The 19108-nt window shown below is 39.6% G+C and overlaps 1 protein-coding gene across 1 annotated transcript in view; it reads right to left on the reverse strand.

Moving 5' to 3' along the window:
* The window catches only part of LOC108665534 (transformation/transcription domain-associated protein), a 33571-nt gene extending 29288 nt beyond the window's left edge, over positions 1 to 4283 (reverse strand). The window contains exons 1-6 of the mRNA XM_047881443.1: positions 4094 to 4283; positions 3365 to 3475; positions 1898 to 2086; positions 1269 to 1475; positions 500 to 660; positions 7 to 242 (exon numbers count right to left, since the gene is read on the reverse strand). Of these exons, the coding sequence (XP_047737399.1) occupies positions 7 to 242; positions 500 to 660; positions 1269 to 1475; positions 1898 to 2086; positions 3365 to 3475; positions 4094 to 4240 (1051 nt within the window). The 5' untranslated portion in view covers positions 4241 to 4283. The remainder of the gene's footprint in view (positions 1 to 6; positions 243 to 499; positions 661 to 1268; positions 1476 to 1897; positions 2087 to 3364; positions 3476 to 4093) is intronic.
* Positions 4284 to 19108: the final 14825 nt, after the last annotated feature.

Below are 19108 nucleotides of genomic sequence, written 5' to 3' on the forward strand. Positions count from 1 at the left end.
ACTCACGGACACGGAGTTCGAGCGCAAGGATATGCTTGGTGGCGATAAGCAGCTCCCGACGCAGGTGAGCCACTTCGCTGGGGCAGAGGGTGAGCAGTTGCAGCATACCCTGCACCAGCTGGTCGCAGTGCTCCACCACGCGGTCCTGGAACGTCTTGATGATGTACGCCAGGAACGACAGGATCTTGATCTGCGCGGCGATCAGGTCGACGAACACCTCCTTGTTGAAGGGCTCGTTCTCCCTGCAAGTCCCGAGACCAAGGAATATTATATGTGTGATATGTGTGAGCAACAATGAGGACAAAGTCGCAGTTATGCCAAGTGGCCTGAACCTGCATTCCTTTATAGTGACGAAAAGGGGGTGAGACGGGGCATGAAAAGGGGTAAGACGGGGCGTGAAGAAGGGCATGACGGGGCGTGAAGAGAGGCAAGACGGGGCGTGAAGAGGGGCAAGACGGGACGTGAAGAGGGTTAAGACGAGGCATGAAAAGAGGCGCACCTGTGCACTGGCTGGAGGGTGATGGTGTCCATGATGAGGGGTATGAAGTCGACGACCTCCTGGTAGACCTGGTCCTTGTAGAGCTGCAGCATCAGCACCACGATGATCGGAAGCTCCGTGAGCACCTTGAGTGACAGCAGCGCCCGCGGGATCACGTTGTACTGCACACCACAAACCTCACTTTAATATACCTAATAATAACATCCTACGTCATGCTGCGAGAGTTCCTTGCATGTTTGGTCCAATGAGCACTGGGGAGAATTTCAAGCTGTTTGGCAGGGCGATATGTGCAAATACTTAGTTTTATGGATTGTCTCAATACTAACCTATACCTATAACAGCTACAAGTAGTAGTATAGTAATGTGGTTTACTAGCGCTTCAACTTGTAAGATATTTCGCCCGTTAGAGCTTCAAGGCAAGATATTTTATAGAGCTAGATAATTTTTCGATGTCTATAGCAATTTCGCTGCTATCAATCCCCAGAATTACTTGCTGGAATTACATGCCTAAGCAATTTGAGCAAAAATAACGATGAAATTTAAAACTAGGAATATTAATACTGATGTATATATCACCAAAGACAGGGAGAAGTGGAATTTGCTGAACTGCTCAACAGTATGTGTACATAAAGTGAAGCAAAACGTGCTGAACTGCTCAACAGTATGTGTACATAAAGTGAAGCAAAACGTGCTGAACTGCTCAACAGTATTTGTACATAAAGTTACAGGTCAAGTGTAACAGACAAGCAAGGCTAGCATTGCTGCTTACAGTGACAGGCGACTCATCGGCCTGCTTCTTCTCCGTCTGTATGGGCGTGATGGCGAAAGTTCCCGTCAGTAATCTGTCCAAGTCGAGCTCGGCGAGGTCTGTCACACGCAAGCTCTGCTTGGGCTCGAAGATCTTCGGCAGGTGGTTGGGCAGTTCGCTGTACATAGTCTTCACAAAAGCCAGGAATTCCTTTATTTGCTGCGCGCCCTGAAAATATTTACATTGTAATCAGCACATTTATAATGCTTTATGGGCAAGGTGTTTAGGATGAAGAATTCATATGGCTTGAGTGGTATCACTTTAAATGTACTTACGGCTTCTTACGAAAATTAATACAAATAAGAGAAAATTTGTGCTACAATGAATTAAGAAACGTGCATATTCATGTAATGTAATATAATGTTTTTTGGGCTAAAAATTAGTCAGAGTGAAGAAATTTGATGCTGTCATGGACTTCCGTTTTGTATTCTTTTGCATAAGATTTCCATTGGCTCAAAATCAAAGGACACACTGGCGTTCATATCACTCTATTCAAATACTTGGAGAATAATGTTGTTTGAGAATTAATAATAGAATGAGGCATTCCAATTTAATTGCATTGTGATACGTCCAAGAAGGATGTGACTTGCCTCAGTAGAAAACTGTGGTCTGTAAGTTTTGTGAAGTTCAATGATGATTCTAAGAGCCACCATGACGTTCTCTTCATTATCTTTTTGTAGGAGTTGGAAGCAAACGGTGAGGATCTGCCGTAGGTAGGGCTTCAGGAAGTCATTGCTAGGGAGCCTGTGGATCATCTCGAGCACCAGTTTTCGCAGTTGCTGCACAACAAAAACAACAACCATTTTTCAGTAATCAAAAATTGTATAACAAAAATAATATTTCACCTCGAGACAAAATTAACATGAACAAGTGCTCTTCTAAAGCAGTGGTTCCCAAAGTGGGTGATATTGCCCCCTTGGGGGCAATTGAAAGATCTGTGGGGGCAGTGAGGAAGAAAGGGGCAGTAGGGGGGCGGCAGTCCGCGAAGTCGAAGTCAGAAGTTTGTTTGTAGATTTGTACACAACACATGCAGAACATGACTCTGACTCAAATAAATTTTTACAAGCTAAAAATCACCATTTGGTTGCTAGGAATTTATATTCAAAATTTCGTTCGAATCTGTTCAGTAGTTTGGAAGAAACTCTTTGATCACTGGGAATTTCAGCCTGTATCACCATATAACTCGCGAATGACGGTGAAACTTAAAATTTTTTCACGAGTTAAACATCACCGATAGGTTCTAATGAATAAGTGTTCCAAGTTTTATCAAGCTGCGTTCATTAGTTTGGGAGATATTCCTTGGTCACTGAATTTGGAGATTGGCTGTGAGACCGGCCAGGAGTCCAGCCATAAATTTGTCCAAGCCACCTCAATTTCTAGCGCTGAAACAGTTAAAACTGTGAAAAAATAGAATGGTTTACTAAATGGGGTTCAATTTGTGAAATATACATTTGTGTTTAACATTTCTCTTTTAAAATTGCAGCATACTAAGTATCAAGAAAGAGGCATTTGTTTTTAAATGTGTCTGTTGGGGGCGAGGGGTGTGCTAGAGATTCACTGGGGAGCAAAAGGGGCACCAGCCTGAAAAAGTTTGGGAACCACTGGTCTACAGCTATGTGGAGTTATGCCTTTCATGTATAGAACTAAAGATGACACCCAAAAAATTCAGGGGCTGCAATGTCTGAAGACATTTCACGATTTCAAGCAGTAATTTTTTTCAAGGCACCTTTGAATTTTTTGAGCAGGAGTTTTATTTAAGAGAAATTGCCAATATATTTCATCATGGATTTAGTAAGTACTATAGACAAGATCTGTGATTAGATTGTGCAACATTGTTAGCAACAAGAAATACAGCCTATCAATACAGTATACAAGTTTATAATAGAATACATTATTCAAAGCAATCAAGAATACTACAGTATAAATACAGCACAGAAGAAAATCCTTTAGAGTGACAATTTAACAAATGAATTTAGCCTGTGATCTGAATTTAACAACCTACCCCAAGAGAGTAGAATTGAACAATCAAGAAAGAACCATTCACAAGATGATCTGACCTGCTGATGATGCTCAGAAATGAACTGAGGCTCGCCCTCGCTCAGTATCTTGAGGAAGGTGTTGATGGCATGCTCCAGGAATGAGGGGTACTGAGGAGACAGAGCAATGCCCTGCACAAAACAGGAGTGTTATGCTTCAATATTGTGACTAAACACAACTAAAACATACCTAGTGCCCTATATATTTTCATTATACATACATTGAATATAAAATTTCCAATTATTGGGATATTTTCAAGAAAAAACTATCAATTTGGAATGTAGGCTACCACTTTCTTACTTCATGTAAATGACTGTTCAATGATGCAGTGATTTTACTCCATATAAATAACTGTTCGATGATTATTTAAATTTAAAAACATCCACTAAGAAAATTTGTGAATTTTGCAATGGACAATACTAACTGAACTGAACAATACTAACTGAATACTAACTGAATTTTGCAATGGAAAATTGAAAAAAATACTAACTGACATGAATTTTGCTCAACCTGACTTACATGACTGATCTCAGCCAAAGCACTTCACTACAGCAGGATCAGCTTCCACAAACATCTTTCATAAGAAACTCCATGATAAAGTTACAGGGCAATGTCACTTTAAATGTTCAAGATACATTTTCCCAGCTATAAAATTCATGCATAATTTATTCAATGTACAGCCATAATGCAGGCAAGACAGTTCTTAAACATGATTATGGAAATGATAAACTCAAAAGCTAACATCTTACCTCCAAATCCTCACTGAGTGCTTGTGCAGCTTTAAGTTTGTTTTCATCCTTGCAGTTTGGATCAGTTAGCATTGACACGTAAGAGCGAAATGTGTTCATTTGTGTAGAGCTCTCTACACCAGAGCAATTGCTCTGCATGCCAGCCATGTCTTCACAACTTGTCAATCAATCATAATAGATTCAATATACCCTAATCTGGTATGAATCAGGAACAGGTTTAGTTAATTTAGTAGCACAAATAAATACATACAAAGAATGAACAGCACAAAAAAACTGTACTTAATAATTCAATGTGATAAAATAATCAGCTCAAATGCTTAACAGGAGCTCATTCGAATAATAATGTGGTCATTATAAAAATGAATGGGTTTCCTTCACAATTGGTGTATACTCAAATTAAGAAATTCTTGTCTAAACAATATGCTGAGGTGGTTCCTGAACCTGACGATAGGAATCGTGTTTATTGTTCTTTTCCTTACTTTGGCCCCGCATCTGAGACGATGGCAAAGGAGTTGAAAGATCTATTCTCTAAATACCTCCCAAATATAAATCTTAACATATAGCTAGTGAACAATTTTAAAATTAGCTCGTTTTTCAAGTACAAAGATCCTCTCCCTGTTCTTATGCGATCATCCCTAGTTTATCAATATAGTTGTGCGCAGTGCGCATCTGCGTATGTCCGTATGACATCGCACAATTTTTATACTAGGCTTGCAGAGCATAGAGGCAGGAGTTACAGAACAGGGAACATACTTGCGCATCCCCCTCATTCAGCCGTATGTATTCATGCCAAGTAGTGCAACGTCCCAGTGTCCAATAGTGATTTTAGAGTTTTAGCCTCCACAACCAGTGTTCCTGACCTACGAATTTTAAAATCAATATATATTTTCAAACAGAAACCCAGTTTAAATGCTGCATTCAGTTCCTATCCTCTACAAATTGTAAATAGATAGTAGTACCTTCTCTACATGTTATCTCATTTTTATTTCTGTTATCTTTGATTTTAGTTCTAATGTCTTCAAGTTTAGGTGAATTGTTTGAATGTGAATTTTAGGCTGCTAATTGTTTGTACCTGTGTTCTAGGTTTTGAACTGACAATGGAGCTGGACTCCAAAACGTTTTCTCTTATAAGAAATGGTGAACTTTTGGCTATTTTCTTTACTTTTAAATTCCTGGTAAATTTGTGACTTAAGCAGCTAAGTGATCTTAAAATTTATGCATCATTGGTCATTACAAAATTGTGCACAGAATGTCGTATATAGTATTGTGCACTGGGCATCATAGAATGAAAAGTAATTGACCTAAACTATGTATTATTTCTCCAAAACATATGATGGTTGTTTCTAAAACATTCCTTTCTGTTTCAGGTATGTTTTTTACAATCTTTTTTATAGTGAATTCACTCAACTCAATTAAAATGGTGTGAAATTACAAGCCATCCTGTAAGCTTACAGATAGAGAAGAAATGCTATACGGCTGCTGATATGAAGCTTGCAGTGGACAAGGTCATTGTAAATGCTCAATGGCATGTTAATGGATAGGGTAATATCACATCAGTAATATGGTAATGAATGAATATGGTGATATCATATCAATAAAGGATAAACAAGTAAAAAACACAGAAAATGACATTCATTCTATATCTACATCATCTACAATGAAAGAGGAGGACTTCAGAGTAGCTACTGCTAGTAATGGATGAGTACACTCTGCATGCTTCAAACATTTTAAATTTGAGTTTTATTTCAAGTGTCTCAGATTACCCTGTTCCCAGGGGTAATTCAGGACGTTATATTTTGAGTCTGGCACCTTACGAATATCATATGGGATTTTTTTCAAGATCCCATTCAATAGCCCTTGCAATTCGCAAAGAGCTATAAAATGAGCCTAAAATTGTTTATGAAATGTTTCATGGTAAAAAGTTATTAACAAAAAATGCTCAAAACTGTCCCTTATTACCCCATTTGATGGTATTTTTGTATGATTTTTGGGAGACTTCTCAATTTTCCAGTTTGGGTAGGTTAGACAAAAATTTTTGAAGTACCTATGTTTTGAAATTTTATCTTGGTATGCACAAGTTCAAGCTTTATAATAAATCTGTAATCATAATCATTAAAACTATCACCTAGAAACTAAAAAAATTACTGAAGAAAGAATTATTTTATTTTGGTAAAATTTTTGCATGATTAACCTAGGGTAAACGAGGTATATTCTGACATCATTGGTAATTCCGACACTTCTCAACTTTTTTCCTTAATATTAAGCTTTGTCTTAGTTCCACGCATTCGTTGATGGTTGAAATAGTGACGTCATACTATTGCGCGCCATACTATTGCCAAAACACTAGAACTGGGACGTCTGGCAGGAAAATGTTGAGATCCAAAGAGAGACAGTGTGCATCACCCAGTGAGAACATCGAAAAACGTGTCAAAGTTGATAGTTGACCTTGCTCTACCAAATAGTGATAAACTGTTTGTGTATAAAGAATATTATGGTTTGAAATAAGTCTGTGAATATATTACGAATCCTTCAAGTATACTTGTATTTGCTGATTTCAAGTGGTAAATAAATTAATAGATGATTAAGTTAAGAGACAGTTTTAGACACATAAAAACTAATTCCAACACAGCTTGGAATTGGGCACACAAAGCTCGTTCCGAGCTGTGTGCAAAAATTAAAATTTTCTTAATTAAAAGCTTAATAGCTCTTAATTAAAAGCCTAATTAAGTTGTGTTCAATATTCAATGGTGTTCTAATTCCGAGCTGTGTCATATTCCAATACAGCTCACACAGCGATCGGAATTTGAACACATGAGGGTCGGAATTACGAATTAGTTGAGTATGAAGCACGGCCGGAATTAGTCTCACAAAATGCCAAATTTAGTCACACACAGCGTCGGAATATATGGATTTGGCAGGTTTGCATTCTAAAGGCTTTCAAATAAACATGGCAACATTTTGTGACGTTTCATTGTTGCTGGCGCGTAGTGCCGTGTTTTGAGAGTGACGTAAAGCAAACAGAACTCGAGTTGCGCATACAGTGATTTTTTATAGCCATTCATTTTTTGCTATGTCCTTAATGTGTTGGAATATACCACGTTTACCCTATGCCAAATTTAGTCACACACAGCGTTGGAATTCAGGGAGTTTGTAGGTTTGAATTCTAAAGGCTTTTAAATAAATGTGGCAACAGTTTGTGACGTTTCATTGTTGCTGGAGTGTAGTGTGGTGTTTTGAGAGTGACATAAAGATATCAGAACTTGAGTTGTGCATACGGTCACATTTTGGTATTTCTTTCAATTAAGTGCATCCAAAATAAGGGTGTTTTTCTTGTTTGATTATTTGTTTTTTGGGGGTGTAGATAAAGAATCTGAAATCTGTATTTGGCGGTCAGTATCGAAAAACCGATTTTTATATATGCTGCTTTTTATATATTTTCTAAGATAAAATACAAGTTAAATCTTGGCCTCAATATCCGTGGATTCATAGCGTTTTTAACTTAGCCTTGGTGACCCATATACTCTTGCATATATACCATGACATTGCACGGCAACCACGACATTGCAACCACGGTTAGGTTAGGTTTTTTGCCGATTTTGCCTATTTTTGCCAGATTTTTTTTAGACGAATTAGAGCCTAGGGGAAAAAATCGGTTTTCCGATGTTGACCGCCAAAAACGGATTTCAGATTCTTTATCTACACCCCAAAAAACATATAATTAAAAAAACGCCCTTTTTTAGATGCACTTAATCTAAAGTATTACTGACATTTTTATAGCCATTCATTTCTTGGCCCATAGTGGCAAAGCACAGAGTTTTTTAGACTCTCTCCCAAGTTCAATTTTGAGTACAATAAGTACTAGACCAGTAAAGTAGGATCATGGATACCAGAATTATCATACATAAGAATTTGGTTCAAATGTCAAGTAAATGAGGACATTGAAAATGAACTGATTCTAAAAAATCTCTGGTTTGCCACTATGTTTCTTAACTTGCTACGTCCTTAATGTGTTGGAATATACCTCGTTTACCCTAGTCAAAAATTCCTGATTGCACTATTTCAGGTCCAGGATTAGAATTTTCCTAGCCTACTTGTTTCTGAAATCTTGTGGCTCCAACGTGACAAATTTTTAATACATTTGGAATCTGAATCTTGTGACCTGATGATCTGATCATCATAATCAGATCATGCACTTTGGTTAACGATTGGATAGGGCACGACATAGGAGAGGAGGTAGCTAATTCATCTGGCAGAAATCTCGCAGTTCCAGAAATGGCAGAAAACCTCTAGTCGCAGCCCTAAAGGCTAAAGGTAGATGTTAGCACAGATGCACCATTTCCTAATCTTCTATTACTGCCATTAGCATTGACTTAGACTCTTTTGTTGAGGAGGTAGCTCAGGACTCAGGTAGGTACATTTTGGATTTTGCCTTTTGGTTGCTCTGGAATTTGGGCAAGAATTTACCCTACTGCATAACTCATGTATGAATCCAGAGTCAATGCTCTGCAAAGTGCAATCAGCTTAGGCCTTAGTAGTACACAGTAGTTACTTGTTAGTAGCTTCAGGTTTCACTTCCTACTAACATATTACAATGATAATTGATATTAACCACAGGGTTGGCAATGATTAGATCAAAATGATTAAATCATGTGATTAAATCACTTGATTTTTTTATAAAAAAATCATGATTTTTTTATTTTTTCAATTTATTTGATTTTTTCATATATTTAAATATATTGAGTGGCAGTCTTTAATTTATATTGAGGTATTGTTATTCATGGTTTAGCATAAATGTACTATGAATGACAAATTGGTATATAAACTTGTTGCCTTTAGTGTGTATTAGGTTCAAATAAATTGAATGTTTTTGGTACAGAGGCATCAAGCGTGCAAGTAGAGTCTGGTAGATTTATAGGACATAAAACTAGTAGATCTATTGATAGTGCTGTGCACTGTGCTATCAGCTACCTATCTGTTATACGACTCTTCAATGTTTAGAAGATCTGCATTCCTGAAGTGTTTTTGTATATTGAAGCCAGTTAATTGGTCAATATTTAGGTCATTACCTTGCTCCATACAAACTTTACAAAGCTAATGAATAGACTTACCAATAATTGTTTACCCAAAAATCCCTAACAGGCCACCAAAAATCCCACCACCTTGGCCTGTTGGCCATTATTGAAGGCAATAAGTGCCCTTTTTAGCCATCCATTATGATCCATATACTGTTATTGTTAGTAGGCTAATTGCAACATAAAAAAATAACACTTCAAAACGACAAAAAAATTGAAAAAAATCAAAAAAATCAAATAAATAAAAAAATTCATGAAAAAATCAAATAAATCATTGATTTTTTATTTAAAAAAAAATCAAAAAAATCGCCAACCCTGATTAACCATTAAAAAAAGATTTCACTCGTTACTGGTTCGAAGTCTGGTTGATGAATGCCAAGTTATGACAATTACTTAGTTAACTTTGTTTTAAAACATTTATCATTAACAAAGATGTAAGTAATGAAGTCCATGGATTTCATTACTATTCAATACAGTTACAACTAAAGGAAAGATCTTCTTCTTCTTCTTTTCAAGGTGTCCACGTTGGGTGGACTGAAAGCCACAGGACAGCCACAAGCATGACCTTTGGGCCTGAGAGCTTATGTTATGTTGGACTTTTTGGTAAGGAAAGCTGGCCTCTTTGTCCTTGTTTGTACAAGGTCAATAGAGGTGATGGATGAGCTTGACAGCATGTAAGAGAGAATTTACACATGACATGGATAAGTTACATGCACACAGAACACAGATGGCTGTATGCAGTTACTCAGAAAAGTTGCACATGACATGATCATTGCTCCTCAGAACTGAGCACTAGATTTAACAGTTAAGTTAGATAGATTTATACACATAGGATGACATAGATTATGCACGTACACAAACATATACAATATACATAGATACACTCATACATATATAAGCTTCATTTTGATATTTTGGCACCTATCTAAAGTTCACTGAGCCTCCCTGATTTCAAAATGAAAACAGTCAAAAGTTGAAAGATTTTCCTTTGCACATCATCATTAAAGTTCCCTCCCCCCAAAAGTTCACACAGGGAAAATTGTACATTTATACATCTTAAATTAGTTTCCAGGTCTTGTCTGGGCTGCGCATGTCGCTGACAATGCAGCAGATAGTGCTCAATTGTGTCCACTGTGTTGCAGATAGTACATTGGTCAGAATCGCTCATGTTGAATCTGTGCAAGTGACTTCTGATGCCAGCATGTCCAATCCTGAGTCGGGCAGCAGCACACTCTAGTCTGCGTGACTTCAGGCAGAGCCAGGGTTGCAGCCTGGGTTCCTCCATGTTGTTGCTCAGAAAAGTTCCCTTCTCAGTACAGGCAACAGAGGCCTTCCATATTCTGGTCCAGTGCTTGTGTAGTTTGCCTCTGAGGTCGGTGAGGGACTCTTTCAGGCTCAGTGTACTCAAGGCTGAGTGGGCATTGTTATGACCCATGTTGGCTGCTCTGTCTGCCACTTCATTGCCCCGGACCCCAGAGTGCCCTCAAACCCATTGCAGAATGATGGGGGCCTGCCTTTTATAGATGATATCTTGTATTTTGTAAACATACTCCTTGTACGAAGGGTTGGTATTGTATTGCTGACTGCCTGCAAAGCTGACTGAGAATCAGTCAACAGAAGGATGCTTTGCGTGCTGAGCCTTGGATCTAAACAGGAGAACCGCAGAGCCATGAGAATGGCGAAAAGCTCTGAGCCAAGGACAGTATGAGCTGGGTTCAGCCTCCAGGTAGTAGCACTTTGGATACTTGGTATACACATAGCTACTGCAGTGGAGCCATTACTGAGTTTTGACCCGTCTGTATAGATGTGAACATAAGAAGACAAATTTTCTAGGCAGTACTCATTGAAAATGCCTCTGCTGGCACCTGTAGGGGCTTCCCGGCTGCAGGTGCCTTGGGTGGATATCTTGATGTGCAGCTCCAAGTTGAAATGTGGTGGAATAGGCGAAATGTTGGGAGTTGAAATTCTTCTGAGGATGGGCATGGCTCAGGTGGATGAAAGTTTTCTGCCTCTTGCAGAGAAATAACTGGTGCCTTGTGTGACAACACCAGTCTCATGACATATTTCGTTTCCTGCCATGCTCTCAGGACAGCACAATATTTTTAGCTACCACTTCATGAACAAGTAATCAAATCTGACCTCCAGTGGAGGTATATGGGCTTTAATCTCCAAAGATGACATAGGAGAGGTGTTGCAAGCTCCAAGTACAATTCTTAGTGCACTGGACTGAATAACTTTGAGCTTCTTCGAGTGTTTTGATGCAATATCATCAAGTCTGAACAATACACAGCCATACTCAAGCTTGCTGCGAATGAAACTTATGTATACCTGCCGGAGTAAGAGTCTTGATGCACCCCAGCTGCTGCCCGAGAGGGCTCGCAGAGGCGCTAGTCTGCGCAGACAATCGTTTTTCAGATGTGCAATGTGTGCCTGAAAAGTGAGCTTAGGGGCATCAAAGAGGATGCCCAGAACCCTCTGCACAGGCACATGTGTGATGGCATGGTTTGATATGAGGATATTTACGGGTGGCACATTACGCGTTTTAGTGAAAAGTTGAAGAGAGCTTTTTAATGGGTTGATAGTAAACTGCCATTTCTTAAGCCAAATGTCGAGTGAATCTAAACAGCGTTGCATAATCTGCTGAGCAGATCCCTCAGTATCCTTAGTATTTGTTTGGGACATAGCAGTCCCAGGCCATGATGGATCACCGCCTCTGATTATCGTTCATCTGCCCTCATTTGGGCCACCTGATGCACGATGCTGTTGCTTGCTTCTCGCCGCTGGTAGTGTTGTAGGGGAGGTCGATCTGGAATTGTGCTCAGGAACACGTCTAGCTGTCTCTTGAAGGTCTCCAGGGTGAACTCCCCCTCTCTTAGATCCCTTGGTAGGGCATTCCTCAGTGTCTGAGACCCCAGCCAATGTGATGTTGTCAGCATATGAGAGGACTCTCACTTGTGGGGATTTAGGAAGATCACTCATCATTATGTTGAAAAGTGTTGGGGAAAGAACTGCACCTTGCGGGAGCCCCCTACTTAGTGTTTGCCTATCAGAAAGGCAGTTCCAATCTGCACAGAAGATTGGTACTTCTGTTTTTCAAATAGTGGTATATCCATCTAATTAGTTGTGGTTCCAACTACAATTTTATCATCTTGTAGAGCAGACCATGGTGCCATACACAGTCAAAGGCTCCTTGTATATCCAGGTAGACAACCAAACTATATTTTCCACCTGTTGTTGCCTGTCTGATAATGTGAGTTAGAACAGCCAGTAGGTCTGTTGTACTTCTACCACGACGGTAGCCAGTTTGTGTAGCTGGAAACGTGTTTCTTGATTCAATATGATGTTCAATTCTTTTCTGAATTATTTTCTCCATGAGTTTTCCAATGCAGGACAGCAAAGCTATGGGTCTATAGGATTTGGTCTGAGCTGGATTCTTACCTGGCTTTAGTATTGGGCATATGACTCCCCTTTTCCATGCAGCTGGCACAACTCCACAAACAAAGCTAGTGTTAAATAGGTTGAGAAGTTCTATTTTGATGTAGTCGGGGCTCCTTGTTAAAAAAGTATTCACAATAAGGTCATCACCTGGCGAAGTGTTCCTTGATGATTGGATAACCCTCTGGAGCTCATGGAGACTGATGTCAGGGCATTGTGGTGTACCAGCGCATGATACTACACTCTCCACGCTGTTGATCACTTCCTCATCTGCTGCCCGATCCTCTGCAGAAACACAGCCATGAGTGAATTGGTCCAGAAAAAGTGCAGCTATTTCCTCACTTGTTGTGTGTTGGTTGCCAATAGGAAAGTTTGTTGAGCCTTGCTTCCCACTAATGCTCTTAATTGCTCGCCACACCTTTGATGTAGGAGTAGTACTTCCTAGAGACTCTGTAAATTTGGTCCAACTCTCTTTCTTCTTTTTCAGAGCCATATGTTTGGCAATTGCGACACATCTTTTGTAGGAAATCAGGTTTGCAGAAGTAGGATGACTCCAAAGTTTGTTTTTTTCTCTTTTCCTGTTTGCAACAGCAGTTCTACACTCTTGGTCCCACCATGGTGTGGTTCGGTGACACCGTCTAGAGCCAGACGTCCTTGGAATGCAGTCTTTAGCAATGTTAATGATTTTGTTGGTGATGCATTGGTTTAGAGTATCAACGTCTAGTGGGGCAAGCATCTCTGATAGGGGTTCTCTGTCTTAGGAAAACGATGTGGTCCACTTGGCCCAGTTGGCTTGTTTCATAACCCAGTTTTGTCAAGGATTGATGCTTTGCTTGGCACACCCAAAGCCAAAAGTTATCTCCGTGGGGAAGTGGTCACTTCCTATGTCAGTTCCTCTTCGCATCTCTCCAAGGACACCCAAACTATGAGTTGCCATACACAGATCATGACAGGAAGCTGTTCCAGAGCGGTTGTCGATATATGTTGGGAAGTCTTTGTCATTTAGCAATACAAGGTTATGGATTTCTAGTAGTTTTTCAATGTTCCTACCAGTTGGATTGATCCTGTTGTGGGAGTCCCACAAATGTGAATGTCCGTTGAAGTCACCAATGAGAATGTAGCTTTTCCCAAGCTGGTTAGTATAATGCTGCAGTTCCTCAAGTGTTATATTTTTTTGCATGGATTATATACATTCAGAATGTTTATACAATCTGATTTATTAAATATTTCAACCAATTGACATTCTAAGAAACCAGATGGGAATGGAACCACCTGCTTATGTTGAATTCTGACATCCTCTCTTATGAGAATTCCCAGTCCTCCCTTCTCTCCATGTCTATGCAGCCATGATGTTTGGTATCCAAGGAATTTTGGCTCATTTTTCTTTAACCAGGTTTCACACAGACATACTATGTCTGGTTTTCTGGTGTATACGTGGATTTTTAGTTCAGAAACCTTGCCCCTGAGACCATTGCAGTTCAATTGAAAAATTTATAGTTGGGACTCTAGTACACTGGGTTGCTGAATCAAATTTAGATTTGAGTAGGACATTTAAATTTTCTTCTTTTTTGAGGTTCTTGTAGTCTTATTTTGTCTCTTTGGAAGAGATTGCAGTTGTTGTTGTTGTTGTTGTGGTTCCCCGGTCTCAATTTTACAAGAGACCCCCCTCGCGCAAGTACGACACCACCGACAGGGGGTCACTCCAGAGCTGTAGGGTCGAGGTTATGTGGTGGTGGTGTCTGAGGTCCTGCCAGAGCGGACATTCCAGGAGAATGTGAGTGATTGTGTGGGGAGCTCTCTGGCAGGATGGGCAGGACTTTACTGATGTCTATTGTAAGTAGTAGTGTTCTGTGTGCGGGTTTGCGGGAATTGATGCCATCGTTTATGCTTTGTGTGAGGTTTGTGAGTAGTGTTGTGGTCGAGTGGTGAGGTCTGAATCCGTGTTGTGTTGGAGAAAGTGTAATGTGCGGAGTGGCTGTGTTCAGTATGAGGTGCTCTATAACTTTTGAAGGTGTACAGAGTAGTGTGATTGGTCTGTATTAGGCGGCCTCAGTGGGTGGTTTGTTGGGTTTGAGAAGTGTGATTATTTTGCCAATTTTCCAGATGTATGGTATTTTGGAGTGTGAGTAGGAGAAGTTGGCAATGTTTGTAAGTGACGTGATTCCGTGTGGGCCAAGGTGTTTAAAGTGTATGTTTGTGATGTTGTCGGGCCCAGCAGCGGAAGTTTTTAATTTGTTGTATGACCCTTTTGGTGTCGTTTGTAGTGGCTAGGGTAGCTGTTGGGTCTAGTGGAAATTGTTGTTTGCGTCTGATGATGTGTCTGTCTTCTTTGTATTTGGGTAACCTACTTATGTTTGCGTAGTGTTGTATTAGGATGTTTGCTTGCATATGTTTGCTTAGGATGTTTGTTCTTGTAGTCTTATTTTGTCTCTTTGGAAGAGATTGCAGTTGCTCTGAGTTGCTGGGTTTACTTATTTGATGGTTCAATTTTGGGTTGCTATTGTTTTTCTTGCCCCCTTCCATGCAAATGTTTGAGGGGCCAGAACTGGTAGGCAAACAAACAGCTGATGAGGTTGCCTCAATTGTAGTTGGTTCTGCAGCAATGGTGGACTCAGCATGAAGTTCCCCCAGCAGAGCTTCTGCCACCTCATTGCCAAAGTGTTTCCTGGTCGCACTGATGGTTAGCAGTTCTTTCCCTTTTTTTGTTTTCTTTTGATAAATCTGTTAGGACAATTTCTTTCAGAAACTTGGAAAGTTAGATGCTGAGTTTCTGGATTTCACTTCTGATTAAGGTTGTAAGGGTGGCTGTTGCCTCTTCCATTGAGGGCGTTTCCGCAACTGTATTGGTGGGACCATGATTTGAGGCTTGTGTTGCACTTGCCTTGGTCACTTGGCTATAGGTGTTCTCTACTGATGGTATGGTGCTTGGATAGGGTAAACTGCTTTGATAGGAGCCTTGAGATTTGTGCACTTCTGCTTGAATGGTATTGATCTGGAGTAGGCTTTTCTGAGGCATTGCCAGCTGAGATGCTTGGCCACTTGGACTGTTTTGGAGAGGTCTTCCTGAACTGAGGCTGTGGTGTACCGAGTTGGTTTGCTTTAGGGCTAAATCATACGACATTCCGCTTCTTGTCAATGCATCTATGGCCTTGGCTTGCATGTTATATTGGCAGTCTCGGTGGCTGGCAATGTGTGGCCCTCCACAGTTTGCGCACTTGTATGTTGTTGACTTGCACACATCTTTAGAATGATTCCCGGCACAGAGCAGACGTTCAGGGGCAGTGCACCCACTTGAAAGGTGTCTATGTCGCTGGCACCTGTAGCATCTGAGGGGTGGTGGGTTGAAATCTCTCACTCTGTAAGAAATAAAACCAAAAATGGCTTTTTCTGGTATTTGTTTGCCTTCAAAATCCAGCTTGAGGACTAAGGAGTCTTCTTTTGATGCTCCAGAAAATTTTGAGAGTCTGGAGATCCTGATTATCTTACAAGCTTGTCTTTGCATATTTAAAAGGTCATTGAGGTCAACATCATGCCCAACAGGACCAATGACTCCTGAGCAGGTGTTTTCTAAATCAGATGATGGTCTATAGCATTGAACTTGCCATTGTCCAAAATTCATGGTAGATAGCAAGGTTTTTATTGCCTCTTCTTCATTGGGATTGAATTCCACGGCCAAAATGTTACCCCTTTTGTTGATCCGCACGTCTTTGACAGAAGAATCTTGAATTATTTTCTTCAATTCTTTAGCAACCAAGACTGGGTTTAGGGAAATTTTATTTGCGTACAAAGATGTTTGCTTGATCAGTACTGTATTTTGATTTCCAGTTGACTGAGAAGTTAAATTTGAGGGAAAGGCTTTAACCCTTTCACAGGTAAGTTACCATATCTGATCACTTGAAATTGCGTCACAAAAAGCCTCACCACGGCTTCCTGTTTGTTTTTGAGGCATCCTTATAATGCCTCAGCCAATCACTAATTATCTGACCATCGTTCTATCTATAGCATCACCAACTGCAAAGTCCACAAATTGAAATACGAGCATTTAAATGAAGGTTTTGACTCGGACAATGGAACTGACGCTCTTTCCGCATTTTCTTCAAAAGGTAGAAGTATCGATATATATATCTATTTGTTATGGCAACTTGATTAAATTTAATTAAATTAAATTTTTATGTTTCTAATTTTTCATTTGCATAAACTGAATTTTAATTATAAACAAAAATTTTGTGTACTGATCGCATTTATTGAATTCTTCAAGTGCGATTTAAACCTTCAATAGGCAAACTTTGCAAAAATTCATGGGAATAAATATATTGTATAATACTACTTACTTTCTTGAAATGGTTTCTGAAATTTTAATTTCTGGATATTTCAATGCTTGCCCGCTAAAGGGTTAAGGTGCTTATTGTTTGAGAATGGTCCAACTGGTTTTGGACTGATTCCTGTTAGGGGGCTGAATGAATTCATTGAATTGTCTAGTTCTTCTTCTGATTCCATGCTCTTCTGTTGTTTGCGTCCACTTAAGTTTTGGGGTTTTGTCACCTGATGTGTTTCTGTGCCAGCTCTAGCAGAAAAGTTGTAACCATCAAGTCCATTTCACATTTGAAGGCTTTTCATTCATTTCCTGATTTCCATGTCATCTAGCAACAAGCCAGGTGGCGGGATCACATGAGAACTTGAGGTACAGGTAGGGTAAACGCGGTATATTACGACATCGTAGGTAATTCTGTCACTTCTCTAGTTTTTCCTTTATATTAAGCTTTGTTTTAGTTCCAGGCGTTCATTGATGGTTGAAATGGTGACGTCATACATTTGCGTGTCGAAATACTGCAAAAACACTAGGTCTTAGCTTTGTACAAAAATTGGAATTTGCTTAATTAAAAGCCTAATAGCTGTTAATTAAAACGTAATTAAGTAGTGTTCAATATTCGTTAGTGTTCTAATTCAAAGCTGTGTTGTATCCCAATACAGCTCACACAGCAAACAGAATTTGAATACGTTGATGTCGGCATTACGTATCAGTTAAATTTGAAGCGCTGACGCAATACGACTTACCACGTGTCGAATATTGCCACACACAGTGACGGAATATAGGGATTTGGTAGCCTGGTAGGTTCCCATTCTAAAGGCTTTTTAATAAATATGGCAACATTTTGTGACGTTTCATCGTTGCTGACGCGTAGTGAAGTGTTTTGAGAGTCATGTGAAGGCAACAGAACTTACATAACGCATACGTTTTTTTTATAGTTTTTCATTTCTCAATGCGTCCTTAATGTGTAGAAATATACCGCGTTTAGCCGTTTACCCTACCTTGTGTTGGCGTTTCTGGGATAATGTCCTCTTCATCATCTTCAGGCAGGTCGGGATCAGATCCCAGCATGGTGCTGGTATTATGGTATCAGGTATCTTGATGCAGACAAAATTTTTCAGATAAACACAGGAGAAACAACAATGGTCATCCAATACTTAGGTCAGATGGTCATGGAATTATTACAGAAAAAAAACAGTAATATTAAGAATCAAGTTGAATATGTAGCATACACTGGACTATAAATTGCAATACAGCCTATACAGGTACAACCGTACACAAAATTCTGGTACAGTTATACCACTTATACGAGTTGATGAATAGCCTACTGTGATACAGATAGCTACAATCAATCAATGAAGTACATAAACAATGCAATTAATACAAGTTATACAACACACATAAATACAATAATGATTGAATTAATAATAATGACAAAACCAAGCCAGTTTTTGCTACCTGTACAGCTGTACTGATCTAATTTCTAGCTGGCTCGCAAACCTACTCCAGTCCTACCTACTGCCTCTTCCCGTCAATCCCGTGACGAGAAGAGGAGGGGGGAGGGGCGAGAGTCGAGAAAGCCAGCCGGGTTCTTGAAATTGAACACTAAGCCATGGCTAATATACTCGTGGTATAAAGAAAAGTACAATACAAAATCAAGTTAGTGAATGTATAACCGTAATAGTTTACAATATTATGTTTAAACGCGAAAGAAATCGTTACGTTGATCACGATTCACAGAGCACAATCTGAAGATGTTTGCCGTATGAACGCCGCGGACTCTCTCTCAAAATGAAATATCATTAGGCTACGTTGTTTAACTTGTTTCACAAAGCGCCCTCATACAATAAGAATTATGGAACCGGGACGCTCGAGGAAAAACCGGAACCGGTTTTCTACTTGAACTGCTGTTCATAAAAATGGAATATATGAAGAATTATAGAATAGAAGTGTCGGCGTTGAAGACATTGGCCCATGGCCTGTTGCCGATTCTTGAACTTTTCGTGACTTGATTCACAAGGGATCCGGCCTTTGGAACCCGATCTTTCCATAACTGTCGATTGATTGAGATAGCTGCTGGACTTATTGCCTGCTCCGTAATTTGCTAGGCATTTTAAGACTGAACATATGCTCCTGCATAGCTTCGTCTAGTCTGTTTTTGAAGATGTTCATACTCGGAGCTTCAACGATGCTATCAGG

Source organism: Hyalella azteca, unplaced genomic scaffold, assembly GCF_000764305.2.
Source record: "Hyalella azteca isolate HAZT.00-mixed unplaced genomic scaffold, Hazt_2.0.2 contig7978, whole genome shotgun sequence".
NCBI classification, from domain to species: domain Eukaryota; kingdom Metazoa; phylum Arthropoda; class Malacostraca; order Amphipoda; family Hyalellidae; genus Hyalella; species Hyalella azteca.